The sequence below is a fragment of the Hydractinia symbiolongicarpus genome, chromosome 2 (assembly GCF_029227915.1).
Source record: "Hydractinia symbiolongicarpus strain clone_291-10 chromosome 2, HSymV2.1, whole genome shotgun sequence".
NCBI classification, from domain to species: domain Eukaryota; kingdom Metazoa; phylum Cnidaria; class Hydrozoa; order Anthoathecata; family Hydractiniidae; genus Hydractinia; species Hydractinia symbiolongicarpus.
Window position 1 is genome coordinate 30,847,705 of NC_079876.1, and position 22,082 is coordinate 30,869,786.

Here is a 22,082-nt window from a genome sequence, read left to right on the forward strand (position 1 = left end):
AGAATCATTTTATCCACTTGATAGATGCAGCCTAACCTAATTTCTTGTTATAGGTACATAAACAAGGAATTAAATAAACACTACCAATGTTGACATAATCATGAAATTAGAAATTGGTGCCCAAGTTGATATCCAGCGCTCTGATGGTATGTATGTTGTACAAGAATTTATTAAGATTGCTTGTTCAGTGTGACAAAGCCGACACAAGTAGTTTGATTTTTATATTCATTATTGCTTATCATGTGAAATGCTGCCATTATTGTTTGTTTACTTTGCAATCTCTTAGGTAGATAGATAGATAGATGTGCATATTTTACATGGCTAGCCTCACTGATATCGAGGGATATACCCTGTCTATTTCCAGGAGGGGCCATGGCTTAGATGGAGAGTCCTAGAGTATTTAATGCTCGTTTTGAGCTACGCACACCCAATTAGGGCCCGCGCTCTACTAGACAATTCCCGGCAACATCCAATGGTCCACACATGGAGCCATCTCCCCAATTTTCCTCACATGGCTTGGGCTAACCCGGGGCTATGGTAACATTCACTCGCCCCTGTTGAATCGCCGTCAAGAGGAATCGAACCCTGGTCTCTCGCACAGAGTACGAGAGCTATAACCACTAATCTATGGCGCCACAATGGTCTTATTTGGGTCTTATTTGGGTTTTATTTGGTTTACTGTTTCAAGTATAAATTAAGAATTGTATGCAAATAAACATAGCACTTTGGCTTGCAATATCCAAGATAAAACTTCACAATATTTTTTGCTCAAATAACATGCACAACACAGGGTTTTTTACGAAGCAAAGTCGCAAAAATCAATCATTGCAAAATAAAAAATGTGGTTCTGCATGTGAAGAAGAATGATTTGATTTTTATGTTAACATTTACTTAAAAATATCATAAATAAAGAATTTAATAACAATAACTTTGGCTTTTTGTCATTTTGTGTCCCTTTGTTGATTTGAGCTGCCTTAATCATGTTGTATATATCTCACAATCGACCTGTTCTTATTATAACTTTTTCTTATTATAATTTTATTAAAAAAGTGCAGGCCTTGAAATATGTGAATATTAATTGCTAGGTACCCATTTGCATAACTCCTGCTTGTCTACTATCAAATATTTGTTTGTATAAGTGAAAAAGTATTCACAAATCAATTATGATTTTTTATTTTGGACCCTGGTTTCTGTATTGTTTGTTTGTTTATTTGTTTATCTTTTTTTTTGGATATTTTAATTTATCTATTCGTTCATTCATTTATTCGATAAGAATTTTAAATGTCTATTCGTTTGATTGTATGAAAATATATACCAGAAGAAGCTTTAATCTTTTTAAGTTGTTAAGTTGCATGAGTTGTGAATAATTCATAGCAGTAAAATGTGGTCATGGCAAATACATTATTTATTTCATCAACTTGAAAGATTGAATTATTGATTAAAACTCTATTCACCATTACAATTAGAAGTAAAGACTACAACCTAACTCAACGCCACTAAGCTTGTCATTTTGTTAATGTTGCTGTTGAATTTGCTTTTCAACACTTTGTTGGTTTAAAAAAAAACAAGAGGTCACCGTCCAGTTGAGCAGGAATTTAAATGATTTATGTAGCACAAATAGAATTTTTAAATACTCTTGAACCAACAAAGGGGCAATACGTTCCTTAACATTAGTGAGGCTGATCAAATAAATATAGGAAATACTTTGCTTTTTCTATTCCACAACGGAAAAACATCTCTTTAAATAGACAAGCGCAATAACTAGTTTTGTAGCCTTTAGGATTGTCCATAAGAGTCTCCATGTGACATGTCTCTTTCTTAGAGTACATAAATGGGCCCCAAAATATCTTACAAAAAAGTCGGTTTGGGTTTAGTATTATAAATTTTGATTTTCAAGCCGACAGTTTTGTAAATCTTTATAAAAAGGGAAATAAGTCTACCTGTGATGATGCCACGCCTTAATAGGCAACGCTCACTTATCCATTTTTATGTGCAAAAAACTAGATGTGTTTTTAACCCCCAATGGCCCGTGGACAAATCTATGGGTTCACTTGTCCTTTATATACTGCATTTCGTGTTTTGCTACTGCAGTTACCATTTTGCATGACAGACAAGCATATACATGTATTGTATTATAGATACCTAACAGAAAATCAAAATGCAATACCAACATATTGCCAGGGGTCATTTTGATAGGGAATGGTAATTTCCACAATCACACAAGAACTTGTGACATCTGCAAGAAAATAGTTATGCTAATTAATTTTTTCTGTCATACTACATGGATGACTCAGTCACAAATTGTGCACCTTTTTATTTTCATAACAAACCCTTTGACATTGCTTCTAAATTCTAGTTTTTGTGTACAGTGAACTTTTTGTTTCCAAAACAGTCTTTCATGAATACAGAGAGAAGTTAAGAATCAAACAGAGAGTCTGTGGTATTTAGGTTACTTGAATGAAATCACATCTAACTCGTGTTTTAGTAACATATTGCATTAAAATTTTTTATTTTAGGTCGTATCCATTCAGCCAGTGTCAGTGGTGTGGACATTGTTGGACAAAATGTTACAGTTGAATGGTTTGAGTATGGTGAAACGAAAGGAAAGGAGGTCTGTAGTTTTGTCCATTTTGGTTTAAACTTTTGGAGCCATATGTCTTATCGAGTTTTTTAAATTAGACTTGTATGAAACGTCAGCAGATTTCAATCACTAACAAAGGCCTTGGTGATAACCAATTTTGTTTAAAAAGATCAAACTAAAACAGAGTACAATGTGTAATAGAAATAAGAAGCAAGCGAATTGGAAGAAGGTTTTGTTGTAGTGATTTTATTAAAAGTAGAAGTATAGTGTTTTTTATATATTTTTTAGCAGGGAGCATTTTCTTTATAAAAGCCCAATGATCGTAATAATGAAAAATTCTGTTGTTTTGTTTTGTAACCTTGAAATTGTTGAAAGTATTTTTTATAGCAATAAATGTGGCAAAGAATGTTAGCTTTATGTTAAATTTTATTACTGTGTTTAATATTTTTCTCCTTTAGATCAACTTGGATCAAGTGTATGCATTAAATCCACAATTTCAACCAAAAATAAACATGCAATCAAAGAATAAACGTCAGTCAATGCCACATAACCCAACGCCTGTAAGTGAGATTATACACTATCTACAACGCGAACAATATGTATAACGTATGACTTTCTAAGAAGAAGTATATCTATCTTGCATAGGTATATCTCGTTTCATTTTTTTAACCCAAATTTTTAGGCTGTTCATAAAGAAAGGAACTCACCTTCAAGCCGCCCATCAAGAAGTAAGTTTTAATTTTGTTTTTAATTTTGTTGTGTTTTTTTCTTTTTACAGTATAAATCTTACACTAACAAAAAAGACAGAAAAGTAATTTTACCTTTTTGTTTGCTTTATGATAGGTTTACGTTCTAAGTCCCTGGCACCACAACATTCGTCTGTGAAACAAAACAAACAGTCAAACAGCCGAAAACATGATCCAACTGATGAAAGTGACGATACCATGATTCAGCCGAAACCAATTGAAAAGGAAAATAAAAAGCCAGAACCAGGTAAACAATGCTTAAAGATCAATTTTTTACAAGTTTGGGTAGCAGTAATTTTTGTAAGGAGTAATTTTAAATTTAAAAGAATTTGCATTTAACAGGCATCAATTTCTGCAAGTGGAAATTCCCTTGCACATTAAATTTTGCAACAAGGGCAAGCAAAAACAAATCAATTTATTCCTGTCCCATGTTAAATGAAATATATAGTACTTATGACAAAGAATATAAGAAAATAGACTTGCTCTATCATTCAGAATATCAAAATGTAGAAGTTTATATTCCTTTTATTTTAAAATTTTGCTGGTATTAATTGTTGTGAAATGTGTTTTCCCTCATGAGTACTAATTTCTGTATGAAGTTTAATAACACTTTAGCTCGTGGTCGAAGATCAAATTGTGTTAAAGAAGTTGAAAAGCTGAAAAAAAACAGAGAAGATAGAAGGTAAAAAAAATATGCAAATAATTTTGCTATAACATTTTGTTTTATTCCTAATGTCTTTGGCATTAAGTTTATGCTTTTACTCTTTCTGTTCACCAAAATCATCATTACGGTATCTTTCCAGCAAATGTTGTATTGTTTTTGAAATGGCTGTCTAGATAGTCATACAGTATAAAAAAGATTTCATATTTGTATCGCTTTCCTAATGGATCAAAGTTGTATCAAAACTGTCACATTACTATTAATTTAGGTGAAACATTGACCTATTAACATGGTGTTGTGTAGTTACATGTTTTCTACCTTACTTATTTGAGTAAGCGGGGGCTTGTCTCTGACTTATTAATGGTGGTGATGGAATTTTATTGGTTTAAACCCTATGAGGCATGTTTCCTGAAAAAATTATTTACCATAAAGAAAAAAGTTTTCAGATAGATTATTAGGATATTTCAAATATTAATCTGAATATTTACATTACATTACATTTGTGAAAACAACGGTTTTGTATTTATGTATAGAGCACGACAAACTGAAATAAAGAAGGAAAATGAAAAGGTGCAAATGACGTTAGATCCTGGAAATCCTAACTGGCAATTTCTCAAAATGATTCAGTAAGTCTTCAAATACATTTATCTTAAGCTAAATTCAGACTGAAAACCCTTTTTTTTTTGTTTAGTGTAAATTTTAAAATACTTAGTTTTAGTTTTGTATACAATAGAAAATCAGGTGATTCCAGATTAACAATGAAAAATGCTTATTTAAGCATACGGCAAGGATTCAAAAGGAGTATACGTCATTTAGCGGCTACTATATATGGTGAAAATGTGCCACGATGCATAACTTTTTTCAGTGTGAATTTAGCATTAGTGTTTTAAAAAACAGAATTTAAATATTTGATTTGAATTTTCCTGTCTTAGGGACTTTCAAGAAACATTGGGTGAACAGAGACACATGGATATGAACGATCCTGTATGTAAATGATTTCGATTTAATTGCTTATTTTGTTTTCCTTGAGAAATATTAATTATATGAAAGGCCAAGGAGAATAAATGAACAGTATTCACAAAAACAATTTAATCCACCATGGCAGTATAATTGGACTAAAATATAACCAATCTCTTTTTTGAGTGGTATTCTAAGATGTACCTATTTTTGAACTTGGTAAAACCATTGAGCTATTTTTTTGTATATTTGAAACTATTTTGTTTTTAATAGATCGTTGATCACAGAATTTGTGTTTGTGTTCGTAAAAGACCACTTAATAAAAAAGGTAACATTTTGACTTTTGTTACGAGTTGCTTTGTGTTTTTACTAGTAATTTACACAGCATCTTGTTTTTCAGAAATAGCAAAAAAAGATATTGATATTATAACGAGTCCTGATAAAGAACTCACCATTGTAAGTAAATAAACATTCTGTTTCTCAGAACAACCATTAAATGCTATTACCTCATGTTAAATTTCATGTAAACAGTATATGGAATGCTGTCAATTATCATTTGATTCCATGTAAAAACCATGCAAAGTGCTATCAATCCAAATTTAGTTTCACATAGACATGAAATCTTATCAATTTATAATCTGTTTTTTATAAAAGCCATGAATTTTTTTAAACCTACATTTGTTTCCATGCAGACAAATCAATTCACTTATTTCATGTAGAAACCATGTTAGATATCATTAATCATATGAACATATTTTCCACTTGCAGGTACATGAATGTAAACTGAAAGTAGATCTCACAAAGTACTTAGACAATCATAAATTCAGGTAAGATATTTAAAGATACAAATTTTTGCATGGCTTGTGTGTGTTAGAAACTTTTAATAACCAAATTGAGAACCTATGTCTACCTTTTCAAATACTTTTTTTGTCCTAGATTTGATTATTCATTTGATGAAGACTCCACCAATGAACTTGTGTATCGGTACACAGCCAAACCACTTGTTGAAACTATATTTCAACAAGGTATGGCTACGTGTTTTGCATATGGGCAGACTGGCAGTGGAAAGACACATGTATGATCACTTTTTAAATTTGGTTTGAATGTTCAGTAACATGTGTGTATATATAAGCAGGAACATAGAAACAATAAAAACTAACAACAGTTCGAAACAAATATTGTTACCTGAGTTAGTGAAAGAGGCAAATTTGCTTCTCATCTTTAAGGCTATGGTAGGGTTACTTTAGTTTATATTTCTTTTGTTAGACCATGGGAGGCGATTTTACACAAGGAAAATCACAAGATTGCAGCAAGGGAATATATGCACTTGCAGGTAGAATTAATTAAATTCATATTGCACTCTTTTTACTCTATTGCATACATTTTTTTACAGAACCAATAACCTTAACAATTTACTAAAGTCTAATGTTTTAAGTGATTAATTAAAATTTAAAGTATCTTATCAGAACATCTAAAAGCTTTGTCAGAGGAATTATCCACGCTCCACCTACTTATTATAATCTGCTAGCAAAGCCTAGACACAGAATAACATGCAATGTTAAAGCTGTATTCTTCTGTTATGTTTCTCTAATGTACGATGTGTCTGCTTTATACACATTGTATTGATACTAACTGAAATGTGTTACCCAGCATATAACATTGATTTAAACTGGAATGTGTTTGATGAATGACAAACTTCACATGAGTTGAACAAATAATAGCAATGCTTCTTTTTCACAGCTGCTGATGTTTTCAAACTACAAAAGTCGAAATACAAAGCAAAAGATTTGGTCGTCTCAGCTAGTTTCTTTGAAATATACAGTGGCAAGGTCTGTAACTGTTTTTTTTTAACAACTGCACAACAATTTTTCTAATAGTGGGCCATTTATTGGATGCATAGCTAATGCCTTTTTCTGTATTGTAGGTGTTTGATTTAATGAATAAGAGAAAAAAATTGAGAGTGCTTGAAGATGGAAAAGCTCAAGTTCAAGTAAGTGTCCTTTCTTTTTATTGCCATCATAGTCATTTCCGGCTGAACATCTGTTTTCTATGCTAGCATGGATTGGACAAGGTATATAAATAACTCTCTTCCAATCTGATCTAAACTTTGTTAGATCTTAACTTAATTCTTCTGCATCAAGTCTGTCCTTGTTACATCCTGCCAAGTTTTTCTCGGTCTACCTCTGGGCTTTGCCCCAGGAACTATCAAGTTTTTACACGTTTGTACCCAATTATCTTCCTTCATTATTGTCCCAGCCAACTCAATCGTCTTATCTGGATAACATCTTTAATGTAACAGACACCTAGACTGATTCTTAGCTCATCTGTACTCTTTCTGTCTCTCAAACTGAGGTTACACATCCACCTAACCATTCTCATACCATTTCTTTCTAAACGGTCAAGATCTTCCTGCTTCACTGCCCATGTCTCAGTGCTGTACAACATAAGACTTGTTACACAGCCCTCATACAACCTACCTTTTACCTCAATTGACAAGACTCTGCTAGTCAACAAAGGAAGTAACTTTGTGAACTTTTTCTAAGGAGAACCTATCCTGCAAGTAACACCTTTTTCTACCTAAGTAACAGAAGTTCTCTAACAAGTCACTTTTGTACATCATTAAAGCTGAAAATACTTCATTGTTTGTAATCTCACCTTTGCAATGCTTGTATAAAAACTGAATGTGAGCTCTTAACTATTCTCCAATGTCACTGTACTATTTATGTACCCAATCCTTACAAGTCTAGAAAAAATTACTACCAACCCCTTTTCTGCAAACTTCAAGGCCACTTTCCAACTATAAGGTCGCACTTAGCTTAAATGCTATTAATCATGACTTAAGATTTTGCTGCATTCACAATTAACCTTTTCTTCTCTAGTCCCTTTTTTCACTTCTCAAGCATTTCAACTAGTTCTTCCATTGAGTAATGAGAACCAAATCATCAGCATACAATATCTTCCATGGACAACCTGTTCTGAACTTTGTTGACAGCGTTTCTAGGACTAAAACATACAACAAAGGACTAAATACAGAACCCTGATGTACACCAACATTTACACTAAATTTATCACTAAGTGAATTGTTAATTCTGACACAACCTCTAGCATTGCTGTACATAGACTGTGTCATCCTAATTAGCCACTCACCCACACCTAATTTTCTCATAGCCCACCAAATAACTTATGTGGCACTCTAAATATACAGAGGCAAAATAGAGTTTCTTTTTCTTTCCTAAATACTTTTCCTAAAGCTGTCTGAGTAAAAATATTATCTGTATTGCCATGCCTTGGAACAAAACCAAATTGCACCTTATCTATATCGATTCCTTCTCTAAGTAACTTATCAGTCACTCTTTTAATAACTTTCATTACTTGACCCTCTATAGTTACCTCTTTCTAATGCATCACCCTTACGCTTAAAACAATTCACTATTACACCCGACTGACAGTCACTCAGGGATAACACCAAGCTTCATAATCTGATTATAAAAGTTGGCTTGTTTTAAGCTCAACTCCAGTATGTCCAAACGCTTTTACCATCTCTGCAACAACACCTGATACTTCTGCAGTTTTATCCCTAATGGCTCCCACTACCCATTTCGTCTTGATCTGCATAGGTAGCCTGTTTACAACATCATCATCAGGCAAATTCTCCTTGTCCTTATCAAACTCAGTTTTAAGCAACCTCCTCTGATAATAAATGTACCCATCATTACATATACACTTCTTACCTACAACATCTTCATTAGTATTCTGCATTTGCTTTGCTATCCACCTCATTGCGCTGGTCTTCCCTTCTTAACATATCTGTAAATTTGTTTCTCTCTGCTTCTGATTTTGCCTTATACACTGCTGTACCGTGAGGCTTAGCTTCTAAGTAAATATTATTAACTACCACCTGAATTCCACTCTTTCCAAAGTTTTTTCTTTTCCTTTATACGCTGGTCACCTAATTATTCCACCACCAGGTCTGTCTATGTCTAGCTGGTCCTTTCGTCCACTCACAGGTGTTATCAGAAGACAATTCTTCCAAGAAGTCCAAGTACTTTTAACATTCTCACAATCACATTGACCATTGTGGATCAACTGCTAAACTTTTGCACTAAATTCTCTTGTTATACTTTCTTCCTTCAGCTTCCAGGCTTTACAACGGGGCTTGTGCATTTGCTTGTAACAGGGCCTATTTTTTCCCTTTGTGCTAAAAGTAATAATTCTTTTCCTTGGTTTGCTCAAATGTTAAGTTACTGCGTTTTTGCATTGTGTTTCCTAAAAAATAGTGCTCAGGAAGCAAATTGACGTCCAGGCTACCTGTCTGTTTTAGATTCCAAATCTTCAAGAAGTCATTGTTTACAATGTACAAGATGTACTCAAGCTATTGGATCAAGGAATGAAAACAAGGTTGAAATTCATAGAATTTTGTCTTTTTCTTTGTCTCATATATTAATATGTAATTTGTCTTTTCAAAATGATTGCACAGCTTAATTTCAGGCCCTGAACAGAATAATTTATTGTGCTGACAGGTGAACCTGAGGATTATTTCACAAGTTAACGTTTTATCATTATTATTGCGTTCATTTTTGCATTTTTGGAATATTTATCTAGAACGTCTGGTACAACTTCAGCTAATCAAAACTCATCAAGGTCACATGCTATCTTTCAAATGATACTACGAAAAAGGTGAAAATGCACATGTAATTGGTACATTATATAATTAATATTATCTGTGTTTGAAATGCATGACTAAAATGTTTGACTGATTTTCAATATGCATTACTCAGCCACATTCAATTTATGCTTTTACATATCAGTTCAGGGTTTTAGCTAGCCTTTATCTGTTAGACAGACAATTTCTAATTGAAAATAATTTTGACTTTCCCATTCAAACATTTATTTATTTCTAACTTTTCCCGGTTATCTAGCTGATGTATTCGTTTGCTGAAACCGTCCTGGCAAAGTCGGCCAAATATGCATTTAATGTCTATGCATATTTTTATTTGTCGAAAGCATGCAACAATAATATAATTTGAATTTAATGATTTGAAATCTTCAATGAATGTTACAGAGTTTTGAAATATTTCTGTAAAGCCACCATTGATCCAAATTGGAGATTTCCTTGAGTCTTCTAGAAGACGTTCTAAGAAATTTTCAATTTCATCTAACACCCTGCATTTAAGTTTTTTGCTTTAATGTGTATTATATGTTTATGTATATTTTCAGGGGGAAAGGGAAAGATGGTAGTATGGGATCATTGCATGGGAAATTCTCTCTGATTGATTTGGCAGGTATGTAGTCTGTTTGGTACTTGATAAGTTTTGAAAGAAAAAAGTCAGTTACAGTTACATTTTTTGCATACTTTGTCAGGAAATGAAAGAGGGGCTGACACAATTAGTTCTGACAGACAAACAAGATTGGAAGGCGCAGAAATCAACAAAAGTTTACTTGCTTTAAAAGTGAGTTTTCTTTGTAGCTTTTGTTTTCATTATTACAAGCTCGTGAGCTTGTATTAAAATGCAAATGTGTCCTACAAGAATGGAAATTTTTGCCTCTCTGTGCACCGACACAGGACACAGGAGTAGTGTGTTCGAATCTCATCTTGGTAACTATTTTTACTTTTTTCTTTTTCTTTTTACTATCTCGCCTGCGAGGATAGATTTCCAACTCGTAACTAATGTCCCAAATTGGTATTTGTTTTTGACAAAATTTGGCACAGTTAACAAAAAAATATGCTGAACATAATAGTGACATCATAATTTTAATTTTTGTCACCTAAATGTCATTTTAGGCTAAAATTGGTCCAAAAATTAAAACTACTTTGTTTTAGACAAAATTTGGCAAAGTTAACAAAAAAAGTATGCTGAACATGATGTTGGCATCGAAATTTTGATTTGTTGTCACCTAAATGTCATTTAAGACCAGAAACGTTTTAATCGCGCGACTTTCAACCATGAATGATAGCCTGTATTTTTTCTTAGCACAAATTGTAGAATTTGATTGCATTTTGGATGTTTCATAGTTATGGATTTTTGCATAGCGAGTCTGTTTATTTTTTAAAAGATAAGATAAGTGTTCAAAAGCTTTATTTAACTAACTGGTAAAGTAAAGGCGTGTCCACCAAAGTTTTCAAAAGTGAATGTAGGCAGTATTAAGGTCTCCCCAAATGTCTGGAAAGTAGTCTGCGAAATATAAAATTTCCACAACAATACGTAAGAGAAAAACGACGACGCTCCACCACATATAAATAATGACGAGAACGAAATTCTTTTCGCTACGCTAATGACACGCAACATAGAGAAATATGATTTCGGAAGCACTCCGAAAAAACTTTTTATCGATTTTAATGCAGCTATTTCTTTTTTCGATCAATTATGATTGTATATATATATATTTTTTTTATTTTGCTTTTTCTCACTGAGTGACTTTCTTATACCCCTTTTTTTTTTTCGTTTTTTTTTTGTTTTTGTGGAAGGGGGGGGGGGGGGGGTGACTAAATTACTGAATTTCGCAAATTTTAGGTGGGGCTTGTGGTCTTTCTTCTTCTTGTCACTCAGTTTACACCAGAGTGACCCAACAAAAATTAAAATTTCGAGGAATTTTCCGTGTTCAAGAAGATCTCACAAATCAATTTTAATAAAATAACTGCATAGCGCGTAACAAATATTATTATTCCGAAATATTATTATTATTCCGAATAGCAAAGTATGTCGTGTCTAACTTCGTAACAGAAATCACAATTTGATAGACAGCTTTTTGTAAACTTTATTCGCGAGGTTGTTTACGTATATCATACGTCTTGTTTTGAGTTTAAAGTAGAAAATGTGTGTTTATAAGATTTCCTCAGTACTAATCGGTGGAATAATATAAACAAACACACAATGCCAGCAACATAGCTTGGTTTTTTTACCAAGTTGGAGTTTTGAGTTACTGAATTATTAAGCTGAAAGTTGATAGAAATTATGTTATGTTGTTGGCCCTTGTGTTATCTCTGCCATTTTTACGAAATCTAACGACAGTAACTTTTAGGTTATTATCACAAGTCGATGTTAAGTTAACATATGAAATAAACTTAATTATGCAAATATATTTTTTATTATCTTAGGAATGCATCCGAGCCCTGGGAAGAAAGGGTGCTCATCTTCCATTTAGAGCAAGTAAATTAACTCAAGTAAGATAATTTATTATTTTGTTACTTTCATGTAAACGTCTTCACAAGAAATAGCCATCGATTCAAAATCTAGCAGTATTATTATACTAGTGTAAATAAAATAGTATCTATAAAATATCATGGATTAAGAAAAAAAAATTAAAACATGAGTATGTTTAAGCAATTGCACAAAAAATGTAAATTTTCACAATTAAGTAAACAACACACCAGCTTCCAAGTTTCTCCCAAGTAAACCCACAATCTTTCACTTGCTACAGTGTACCAACGTTTTTTATCGAATCTAATGCTAGTGACTGTTTAATGGATGTAATGCTATCTCGCAAGCACATGCAATAGGCGAAATAAGGATACTACCTTCTACCACAACGAGGTATCACTTGTCAAGCTGTTTTGCATCCTATTATGTTGAACATGTTTCGGTTTTGATATCTTCATGGTTACATTTTGGTTACCATTTTAGGTGTTAAGGGATTCGTTTATTGGTGAAAAGGCTAAGACATGTATGGTAGGTGTCAGTTTCATCTTTAAGTGGATAGTTTGAGAATGTTTAGTTTTATTGTTTATTTATTGCCAGTGTAAATGGAGTTTTATTTCTGTATAAATTAATTTTTATTTAGTCTTTGTAACTGGTTTACATTGCATTTTATATTTTTTCTGTGGTTAGTGTAAATTAGCTTTTACTTTCTTTATAGCCAGTGTAATTGAATTTCTGCTTTTGTATTTAGATTGCTATGATATCTCCGGGAATGTCGTGTACTGAAAATACTTTAAATACATTGCGTTATGCTGACAGGTACTAACACTTCGGTTACTCTATGAGTTATTCAAATTATATACAGTCCTATGCAGAAAAAAACTTCTAAGTAAAATTGACGCCCCTCTTTTTCAAGATCTTGCTCTTGAAAATGCATGTTAATTATGCAATTCAATCATCCTTTATGAGATTGGGTTCTGAGGCCGGTTTCTGTACTGACGAATTGAAAAGAAAAATACTGATAACATGGAGAAGCTATCTTTATTTATTACCCCATATATGTTTCACGGAAAAAATATGCAATGCAACTATATAAAATTTGGAGTGTCACATCCATATTTCACGATAAGCATGAAATTAGCGGAATTCATAAAATCCCAACAACTGTTTACATCAAGATGTAAAGCATTGTTATTGACATATTAACATAAATTCACAAACTGAATGTTACCGGGCCTTAATTGTGGAATGCAATACCAAAACTTGCATTTTTTTTTAATTATGTTGTTTTTTATATTATTTCTTTACTTCTGTTTAACATCTTAGCATCTGTTTAACTGTCACTATTAGCTTAAAAAAAAACTAAATAAAGAATATCTAAAAACTGGCATTTCAAAATAACAGATTTTTTTTCATCTTGACCTGATCACTTTCCATTTTGCTACACTAGACTGGTACAGCTTAGGACTCACTAGTCTCATCACAAGTAATTGCAAGGAGCCTCAAAACTAAGTTCAAAATATTATAATTTTATAGGGCTACCCTTTCTCATTGATAAAGTACATCTTAGAGGCCACCCTGGGTAAATAATGGAAATAAAAAATATATTGTTGTTTTATTTAGGGCGAAAGAACTTGGCCCAGAATCCAACAAAGAGAAGAAAGTGATCGATCTCGATTATAATGATGATTATGATGATAATGATGAACCAGCAGAACATCCCCTATCAAGTTCGCAATCACAATACAGAAATGCTGAATTAGCTATGCTGTGTACGCAGAGTGTAAGTAAACTAATCTACTTCAGGTTTAAATAAGAAAGAAACATTAACTATGTTATGGTTGAGAATTTTGAACTGCTTGGGGTCGTCGCAACCGGCCAGTAGTCTGTATTGCTCGCATTATAGACTTATTTTTTAAGTGTTTTGTCAAATTCGGTCAGGTTAATTTCGAAAAGTTGTGGATGCCTTTTTTTAGTCTTCTCTAAAAAGTGACCATAAAATTGATGGATGGGTGGAGAATGGATGGATGGAGAATCGAACAAAAAAGTTCTAAACTTTTGATTGTTTTTTCTTGATCAGCTTTACACACTCTTCATGAACTGTGTATTTTTAAATATTTTAATATATGCTAAATATGTTATTTGGCCATATGCAAATCAATAAAAAAACTGAATTATTTTCATCTTTTTGGTTCATTACATAGATTCATCAGTTAAAAATTTAATAATTGAAAACTGTTGTGATCATACCACAGATTAATTGATTAAACACATTAATTAATAAAACTGGATTAAGTAATTAATTCTGAGTGACTTAGGTTAATGACATAGAGATAGCCTGCTTTGTGATTTGATCGCTTGTTCTGCCATTTTGTTTTTTGGAAAGGAGAATTGCTATTGTGGGTTAAGCACATTGTTTAGGAAAGATTTCCTTTCATAGTCACATATTATCATTCAAATATTGCAAAAATGTTTAAATGATTTCAATCTTTACTGACATTGAGATGGGTTTTTTTTATTAGAACCAACTACAGCAAGGTTCTGATGATTTATATAATTTCCATGAAGCTGTGTCATTGTTGATTGAAACAGAAGAACAGGTGATTGATGAACATCGTTCTAGTGTAGAGGTATGTAGTTGATTGATTTTTTGAGTGATTGATAGATAGATTGAAAAGGAAAGGCATGATGACAATGATACAATAGCTAATAATTGCCAACATTGACAGTTATTGTTCACTTAAGACAATTTTTAGACACTAAGTTGTAAATTTAGGAAAATTACAGTTTGCTTGAAGAAGAGAAAAAACTTCTCGAAAGAATTGAAAATGATGTCGATTGTGATTTGGAAGGTATGTTGTGTTTTTACTTCCCGTACTAATGCAAATGTTAAATATACTCTCTACAACTACCCTCTCTTCTTTCTCTCACTCTTTTTCTCTCTAATTCACCTTTTAATTTACATAACTGACTAATGTTTTTGTTTTTAAGAATATGTTCATCGGCTAGATATGATTTTAATGGAGAAGATTGAGAAGTTCTCCACCCTCAGAGGTTTGTAACATTTTTGAACTTAACTGTATTTTCAACGAGGGAAAGCTTAGCATTCTTTTTCCTCTGTGCTTCTAAATATTTTGGTTGTACCTTCCATAGTTTATCTGGGGCGGCTAGTAATTTTTAGTAGGCACATTTAAACCTGTAACTACAATTTTCTTCATCTTAATCTTAAGAGAAAGGTTAGGAACATCTAGGCAAGAGTTTTTTGTTCAAACATTTCTGATTTTTTCATAGTTTTCCTCAAGCCCCTAGTCATCCCCAGGCAAAGTTTTGTCCTGACAATTGAGGTCTCAAAATTGATACTAAATGATAAATTGACCCACTCATTTAAGAAAGCCTTTTTACTGGAACTGAAGGAGAATTTTTAATTCACTGATTTAAGAGAGCTGTATTTTTTTAAATTTACAATGCTTCCCCCATGCTAACCAATCTACCAGTAACTCCCCGGCTGAGGAGGGTGCACAGCAGTTTGTGGGGAGAAAACATGTCTTTTAATATCTTACTAACAATTCTTTTTCTCATTTACTTTAGAAAAAGTTACTCTTTTTAAAGAACAACTATTTGAAGAAGAAAAAGCCAGCAAAAATGTTCGCCGTCTACCGTTTGTATAGCACTCCACCTCACTGTATTAGCACTCCTTTTTTCACACTTTGTTTATAGGTTCAAAAAATTGTAAAAAAATTGTTGCTTTTTTCGTAAGGTTTTTTTAAACGACAGAGTTGCACTGTAACTCGCCATATCGAGGGAAATGATATTAATTTATATATATATATGCAGTTAATGTTCTCGATAACCTAATTTTTAAGTAAGTATATGCCTTGATTAACCTGTCACAATTGCTGAACTTTCGACCTATTTTCTTACGTAATTTTTTCGCATAATTTTTGTAATTATTTCTCCATCTTAGTCTCTTTTCGAGCGTGTAAAATTTGTGAAGAAGAATGAGTTGCGCTTTTTTGTTCTATTTTTTAACTTCATTCCCAACCCCCAGAGTACGATTTCGCAGTAGATCAATAGCTGACATGTTTACGTTTCAAACTATTGGAAGTATTACATAGGTAGTGTTCAGTGAAAACACTCCATAATGTTGGAGCTCTCCTTCACAGGTGATGTAAAGGAATTATCATTACTTTTTACCGAACATCATCAATAATATTTTGTGACAAGATGAAGGAGAATGCACCTTAGATAATGAAAATATACATGTTCAACTATAATCCTTGTCTTTTTTTTGTTTATCGTATACTAATGTTTCCATAGCCTCAGTGTGTTTGGAAAAATGATCAGAAAGTCGTTTGTTTGTTTGTTTGTTTGTTTGTTTGTTTGTTTGTTTGTTTGTTTGTTTGTTTGTTTGTTTGTTTGTTTATCCTATACTAGGGTGCTATTACCAGGGTGGTACACCTAAAATCTAAAAAATAGAGTCCCCCAATTTCATTTCATGTTTTTATTCAGCCAAGGTGGTCTAAAAAGGCTATATTTTCGGTGGGACGAAATTTAGGCCGACGAAAATTTATGGTCTTTAGTGAGATTTCTTTTCTTCTTTTTCTATGTTTTAAATCAATGAATCTTTTAAAAATTCTAAAATCTGAGAAAGGTGAAAATTCAGATAGGCTAAAATCATTCGTCTGTTCTAAGTGACGAAAATTTCCCGAGGTGGCGACAATCGACAAGCATTTAGATCGACGATTTGAGCCGGTAAGGTATATTCTCTCAAAGGCTGGTTAATTTTACTTGTGTGTGTATTTACTCTATGACTGTAGATTGATGCTGTAAAGTGAGTAGGAAAGGCAGTCAATTTGGATCTTTTAGATCTTATTACAGAATATTCTATGCGTATAAAATTTATTCTTTAGTGTGGCTAGTTTGTTTACATGTGTAAGATGTTCATGTCATTTTGTTTACATGTGAACTTATATGGATGAAGATTGGCAAATAAAAAATTGATGTATTATATCTTCCGTAACCACAAACATTTTTTTTTTAATTAAATCTACTACATGTTTCACACTTTGTCGCTCTATTTTCTCATATTTCTTTATTTCACTGTTTAATTTTTTTTAAAACTAAAGCCAACAAAAGTACAACCTTTGTAGAACGAGGAAAATTTTTTTTTTAAATAGTATTGACGTCAATTTTTAATTTTGTTGACTGAATCTTTCAACAGAAAAATTGCATCTCAACAACAACAACAACAACAGCAGGCATTTTAGTTTCAAGAGATAGTATTGTAGGACCAACCAAAATTTCATATTTTTGCAAATGTTCTTATTCAAAGAGAAAAGGTTTAAGCTTCCTTGAACAGACATACAACAACTTGAAAACATTTCTACGTGTAAAGGGTATTTTTAATTTTCGTCACTAAAAGTATTTGTTAACGCCTAAAGACTAAAGGTTTTTAAACAGAATGGGAATAAAAAAATAAAAATCAGCACGTAATAAAATAAGCAAATAATTTATAAAGAAATGTTTAATTTTTTTCTAAAGTAGATTTTTTATGCAATAAGAATGTCATTAGCAAATATTTCGCCTGTAATTTTTGGTGTGTCGTAAAAAGTTGTTGAACATTTAAAAAAATGACCTCGCTAAAGTAAAATTTTCACTTCATTTTAATTGATTAATATGCTTGAATTATTAATTTTAATTTTTGTTATATACCTGTGTTTATTTCGTAGGATGGACACGTTTCTCTAAAGTAGTTTTTTTCTTAGTTACTCAGCTAGATTATTTTCGATTTCTTAAAAAACTCGATTAGAACAAGTTTTTTTATGTTTAAATGAGCACAGCTAGGTCCTATCTATGATGTTTTGTTAAACGTACTTTTAATATTTTACTATCAAGAAGGAGAGGAGAAGAAGAAGAAAAAATATAAGAAAAAGGAGACGCCTTCCTACAAGTTGATGTATACAAGATGAGTCTAGACGTACTCTCCCCACACCTAGTGGAGAAAGCAAGAAGAGAATTGAACGAATACCCTGAGACGCGACTACAAAAAATCGCAGAACTTCGTGAAAAATTAAAAGAAAGACCGGATTTACGCTTCGATACGACAAATAAAGACCTAATTCGTTTTTTACGTGCACGAAAGTTCGATGTTGGACGTGCGTTTGAATTAGTGGTTGCTCATTACGAATGTAAAAGAGACAATGGCGAGGTTTTTGGTAACTTTAGCCCGTCAACTGAAAAAAGAACATTCGAGAGTGGATGGAACGTGACGTTTCCTGAGAGAGATCAAGAGGTACGTAGCAAACACTGATGGTTCGGAGAAGTATTATTGTTGATTTGTGGATGTCATTCAAGGGAGGGTAGGAGTTCTTGGTGAGGCGAGGTGGTGGAACGTTTCTGTTAATTTGTTCGCTATACTTAAATAATTCAGTCATAGTATGTATGGCAATGCGCCCTTTTTGATTGGGTTTGACTCAAAAAAGAACATTACCGAGACCAGAAATGAAGAAGGAGGAGAATATTTGTCTCTTTGAAATTCAGCTTTCAATCTAGCAAGAAGAAAGAAAAAAATTCGCATTTGATTGAGAACTGCCTTTTCGTATTTTTTCTAAACATTTAAGAACTTAAAATTTTTCTAAAATTTTTTCTTCTGTGAGTCGGTCTGGCTAGGCGTTTAGATTGTAGTCAAAAGATTTATTTTTTATTACCGATACTTTAATTTGTTTTAATTTTCAGGGAAGAAAAGTTTTGGCCTTCCGCCCTGGTACATGGGATCCAAGCGAGCGGAGTTTAATGAACAATCTACGTGCAAATATTATGGCGATGGAGGTTTTGATTCAAGACGAAGAAACTCAAATAAACGGAGTCGTGTTTGTTGTGGACTTTCGTAATTTTGGAATGACACAAGCCAAAGCGTTAAATCCTCTTGTGTTTCGGAAATATGGTTCCATTGTTTTTAATTGTTATCCGGTTCGAATTAAAGGGATTCACATCCTGCATCAACCGGCTGTGTTTACTGTGATTTTTGCTATCATTTCTCAATTTATGAAAGAAAAAGTAAAAAAACGGGTCGTGTTGCATGGCGTAGAAATAAGTGGCTTATGTGAGTATATCAATAAAGACTTGATCCCGTCAGATTATGGCGGTACAAATCGGGAAACCGATTTAAGAGCGTGGGTAAAACATGTAATGGATTCTGAGGAGGAATTGGAGCATATATGGTCATAGTGACATTTGAAATAATGCATGGTGTTAGTGACACATACGCATTCGTGTGTGTCATTCGTGGCGGGGTTGTGTCGGGGCAGGTTGTGTAACTGGACGTATTATTTGCATTTTAGTTTGGCTTCGTGTTTTAGGGGTGAGTGTTTCTGTAAGTCTACATAATGAATTAAAAGTAAAAAGCTTAACGCTAATGGAATACAGTCGAGATCTTTTGTAGTGATTAAAGTATTGGCCGAAAAATAAATCTAGTTTTCAAAATTTTCGTTGGTAATAAGAAAAACCATTCGAACTGTCTAGATCCCATGTTTTTATATGATAAATGGTTAAAAACTGTAGTGTTTCTTATATCAAAAATATTGTAAAAATTGTAGGTGTATCAGTTTTATTTTTGTAGTGGTTCATCCACGAAGTCGTTTTATTTTGTAAATTCACATATCGCAATTATTTTATTATATATATTAAATATAATTTTTCTATGCACATTTTTTTGCGTGAATACAGACGACTTTAAATGGATAGATATTATTTTTTAAATACGGTGAGCCGATTGGTGGAAGTTTTGGCAAACCAAAATAAGGTTCCAAATTTTTGTTATCCGAGGTGACAAAGTGGTTGATGGATTGAAATAACAGTTGATCGAGGTACAACATGACACCTGGTACTGATTTGTTTTTAAACTCTTGAATGTTTAACAAAAATCATTTCAGCATGAATTTTATATACAGGCTAAAAGCTTCTAAAAAATTAAGAACCTTTCAGTATTGTTTTTTTGTCTTTAAAAAATTAGGAAACTATTAAAAGTATTTTTTCATGAATTATTTTTTATGTAATCTTCGCTTGTGTGATTGATTAACACACAGAAAAAGTCTATATTAATTTCAATCGATATATCACGTTATATATAAAAGAAATTACGTTTTTAAACTGTATAATCGCATGTTTTTCCAATCCGAGTTTCTATCCAATAGAGTAAAAATAAATACATGTCAGAAAATCTTTTAGGTTACCAGGATCGAATCTAAGTTTATGAAACTAAATAAAAAAACTTCCAGTACTTAAATTGCTCAAAAAATTAAGAAACTTCCAGCACTAGAGCCTTTCGCTGGTTTCTTTAAGTGAATACCTGTATTTAAGAAGGACGCCCCAGACGTGACGCCCAAAATTAAAACATAACATTCATGCTACAAGAAAGCTTTTAAGGAATTTTAATAGAAAGAAGAATTTTTAAAATTCCCATAAGCGATAAGTTTACAAGTTTCTTATTAATCCTCCGACTTTAACTGATGTTCTCGTAAGAACGAAATGAATGCTTTTTCCCGTAGGTCACAAAATTTCGTCAGCGTACCCTGAATAATATAGTATTTTTTACAATCACGGCTGTACAATTTAACATTTCACAAAAAAATGAAGCAGCATCTTGATTTGAAATAAATTATTATATATAGAATAAAAATAGAGAAGGAAGAGGTTAGTATTAAAGAGTTGAGTGCTGCATATTATCACGCAACCTCGTTCCCAGGGTTTCTTGCCTTTTAAGGAAATGCTGGCGGCCTTTACATCAGGCAACAAACGCTAGAGATGAGGATGCCACAAGGACAGGAGAAGGAAAAGGGAATAAACTGTAACAAATATAATTCAGTAGTGCATATCATCACGTAAGTCATTCGTAATTTTTCCAACCTCATATCCAGCGCGTTGTTTTGTTTATTTCCATTAAAATAACATGATTCCCAGGACTATGTATACATATGAAGAAAGCACAAATTTTTTCTTACTCGAATAAATGTCCACAACCTTGCCAGCGCCTGTCTCTTGTATTGGGAGTGCCTGACTCTTACCGTTCGCAGAAATAAAAAAAAAACAGGCGCTTGGGAAATCAGGTTAAAGTGTCCAATGTAGTTTACAAGCACTAGGATGTCAAGGGTGTATTCCCACCGTCTTTCCTAAGGTATTTTGCCTTTTTGTTATAAGAGAAATTAAAGAAGGACAAATTTTTGGCCGTCTTCTTATATCCAAAAGACAAAAAGCCCTGGGAACTAGGGTAGGTAGTAGGGTGTTTTTATAACTTCCACCCCTGTCAGAAAGTTCAAATAATTCGACTTCACCTTATAAATAATGCCTAAAATAACGAAAAGTTTTTATAATAATTAACATATAAAAAATTGATGAAAAACTCTTGGCAACAAAAATTTTATTTTAGGTTTGTAATATGCGATCGAAAGCGTCACGGAATGAAGATCTAGAGAATCGTGGTGAAAGAGAAAAATAGCATAAGCATTGGAAACGAGGTTGAAGAAATCTTGTTAAAACAGGGAAAGTTTTTGTCTACATTTTATTGGATAACATTTGTCTCCAATACTCGCGTTTGCAAGGCTTGTACTGCAAAATTTTAAACAGTCCTCGTTTCCAGGCTTTTAAGTCCATACCGAGTCCGGAAATGAGATTAGTGACTTTTATTCGGCCCTAATCTCATCCCCAGGGCTTTTTTTCCCTTTCTGACAATATCGCCGTCTGAGATAAAGCAGAAAAAGCAAAAAAACCTGGACGAGGTTGATCCGATCCTAAGAAAATCGAGCATTTAAACGCAGCTTATCACTGCCCAAGAGTCTTGTAAACAACATAACGAGGCGATAGATTACCCATCGTAAACTATTCGCGGCGATTTGTTATGACGCTTATGTGAAAATATAATTAACTTTTTTAAAAATAAATTCTTTGATTAACCTTCTTTTTAAAAGTGGAATATACGCAATGCACTTTGCGAAATAATTGACAAT

At 32.7% G+C, this 22,082-nt stretch overlaps 3 protein-coding genes across 3 annotated transcripts in view; all 3 read left to right on the forward strand.

The window, feature by feature from the left end:
- Positions 1-76: 76 nt before the first annotated feature.
- LOC130630109 (kinesin-like protein KIF2A) lies at positions 77-16,355 on the forward strand (the record flags this gene model as incomplete). Its single annotated transcript, XM_057443507.1, has 27 exons — positions 77-146; positions 2,517-2,611; positions 3,040-3,141; positions 3,264-3,309; positions 3,425-3,574; positions 3,943-4,009; positions 4,522-4,614; positions 4,921-4,972; positions 5,219-5,273; positions 5,346-5,401; positions 5,714-5,772; positions 5,882-6,020; positions 6,212-6,278; positions 6,686-6,774; positions 6,870-6,935; positions 9,267-9,343; positions 9,548-9,622; positions 10,163-10,227; positions 10,307-10,395; positions 12,042-12,107; positions 12,568-12,612; positions 12,833-12,900; positions 13,705-13,864; positions 14,604-14,711; positions 14,858-14,933; positions 15,073-15,135; positions 15,670-16,355. Coding segments are annotated over 27 exons (2,178 nt in total), but the record flags the coding sequence as incomplete, so codon positions are not given.
- Positions 5,308-22,082, forward strand: part of LOC130630623 (sterol carrier protein 2-like) — a 71,615-nt gene continuing 54,840 nt past the window's right edge. The window contains exon 1 of the mRNA XM_057444189.1: positions 5,308-5,311. The gene's annotated coding sequence lies outside the window, so the exon portion shown is untranslated. The remainder of the gene's footprint in view (positions 5,312-22,082) is intronic.
- Positions 17,948-19,821, forward strand: LOC130630637 (alpha-tocopherol transfer protein-like). The gene is made up of 2 exons (XM_057444207.1): positions 17,948-18,373; positions 18,817-19,821. The coding sequence occupies exons 1-2, from the start codon at positions 18,047-18,049 to the stop codon at positions 19,306-19,308; spliced, it is 819 nt and encodes a 272-aa protein (XP_057300190.1). The 5' UTR covers positions 17,948-18,046; the 3' UTR covers positions 19,309-19,821.

Bases quoted from the DNA above. Each gene is read 5' to 3' on its own strand.
- LOC130630637 (XM_057444207.1), top strand. From the start codon at position 18,047: ATGAGTCTAGACGTACTCTCCCCACACCTAGTGGAGAAAGCAAGAAGA. The intron at 18,374-18,816 runs GTACGTAGCAAA...TTTAATTTTCAG, and splicing joins TTCCTGAGAGAGATCAAGAG to GGAAGAAAAGTTTTGGCCTT.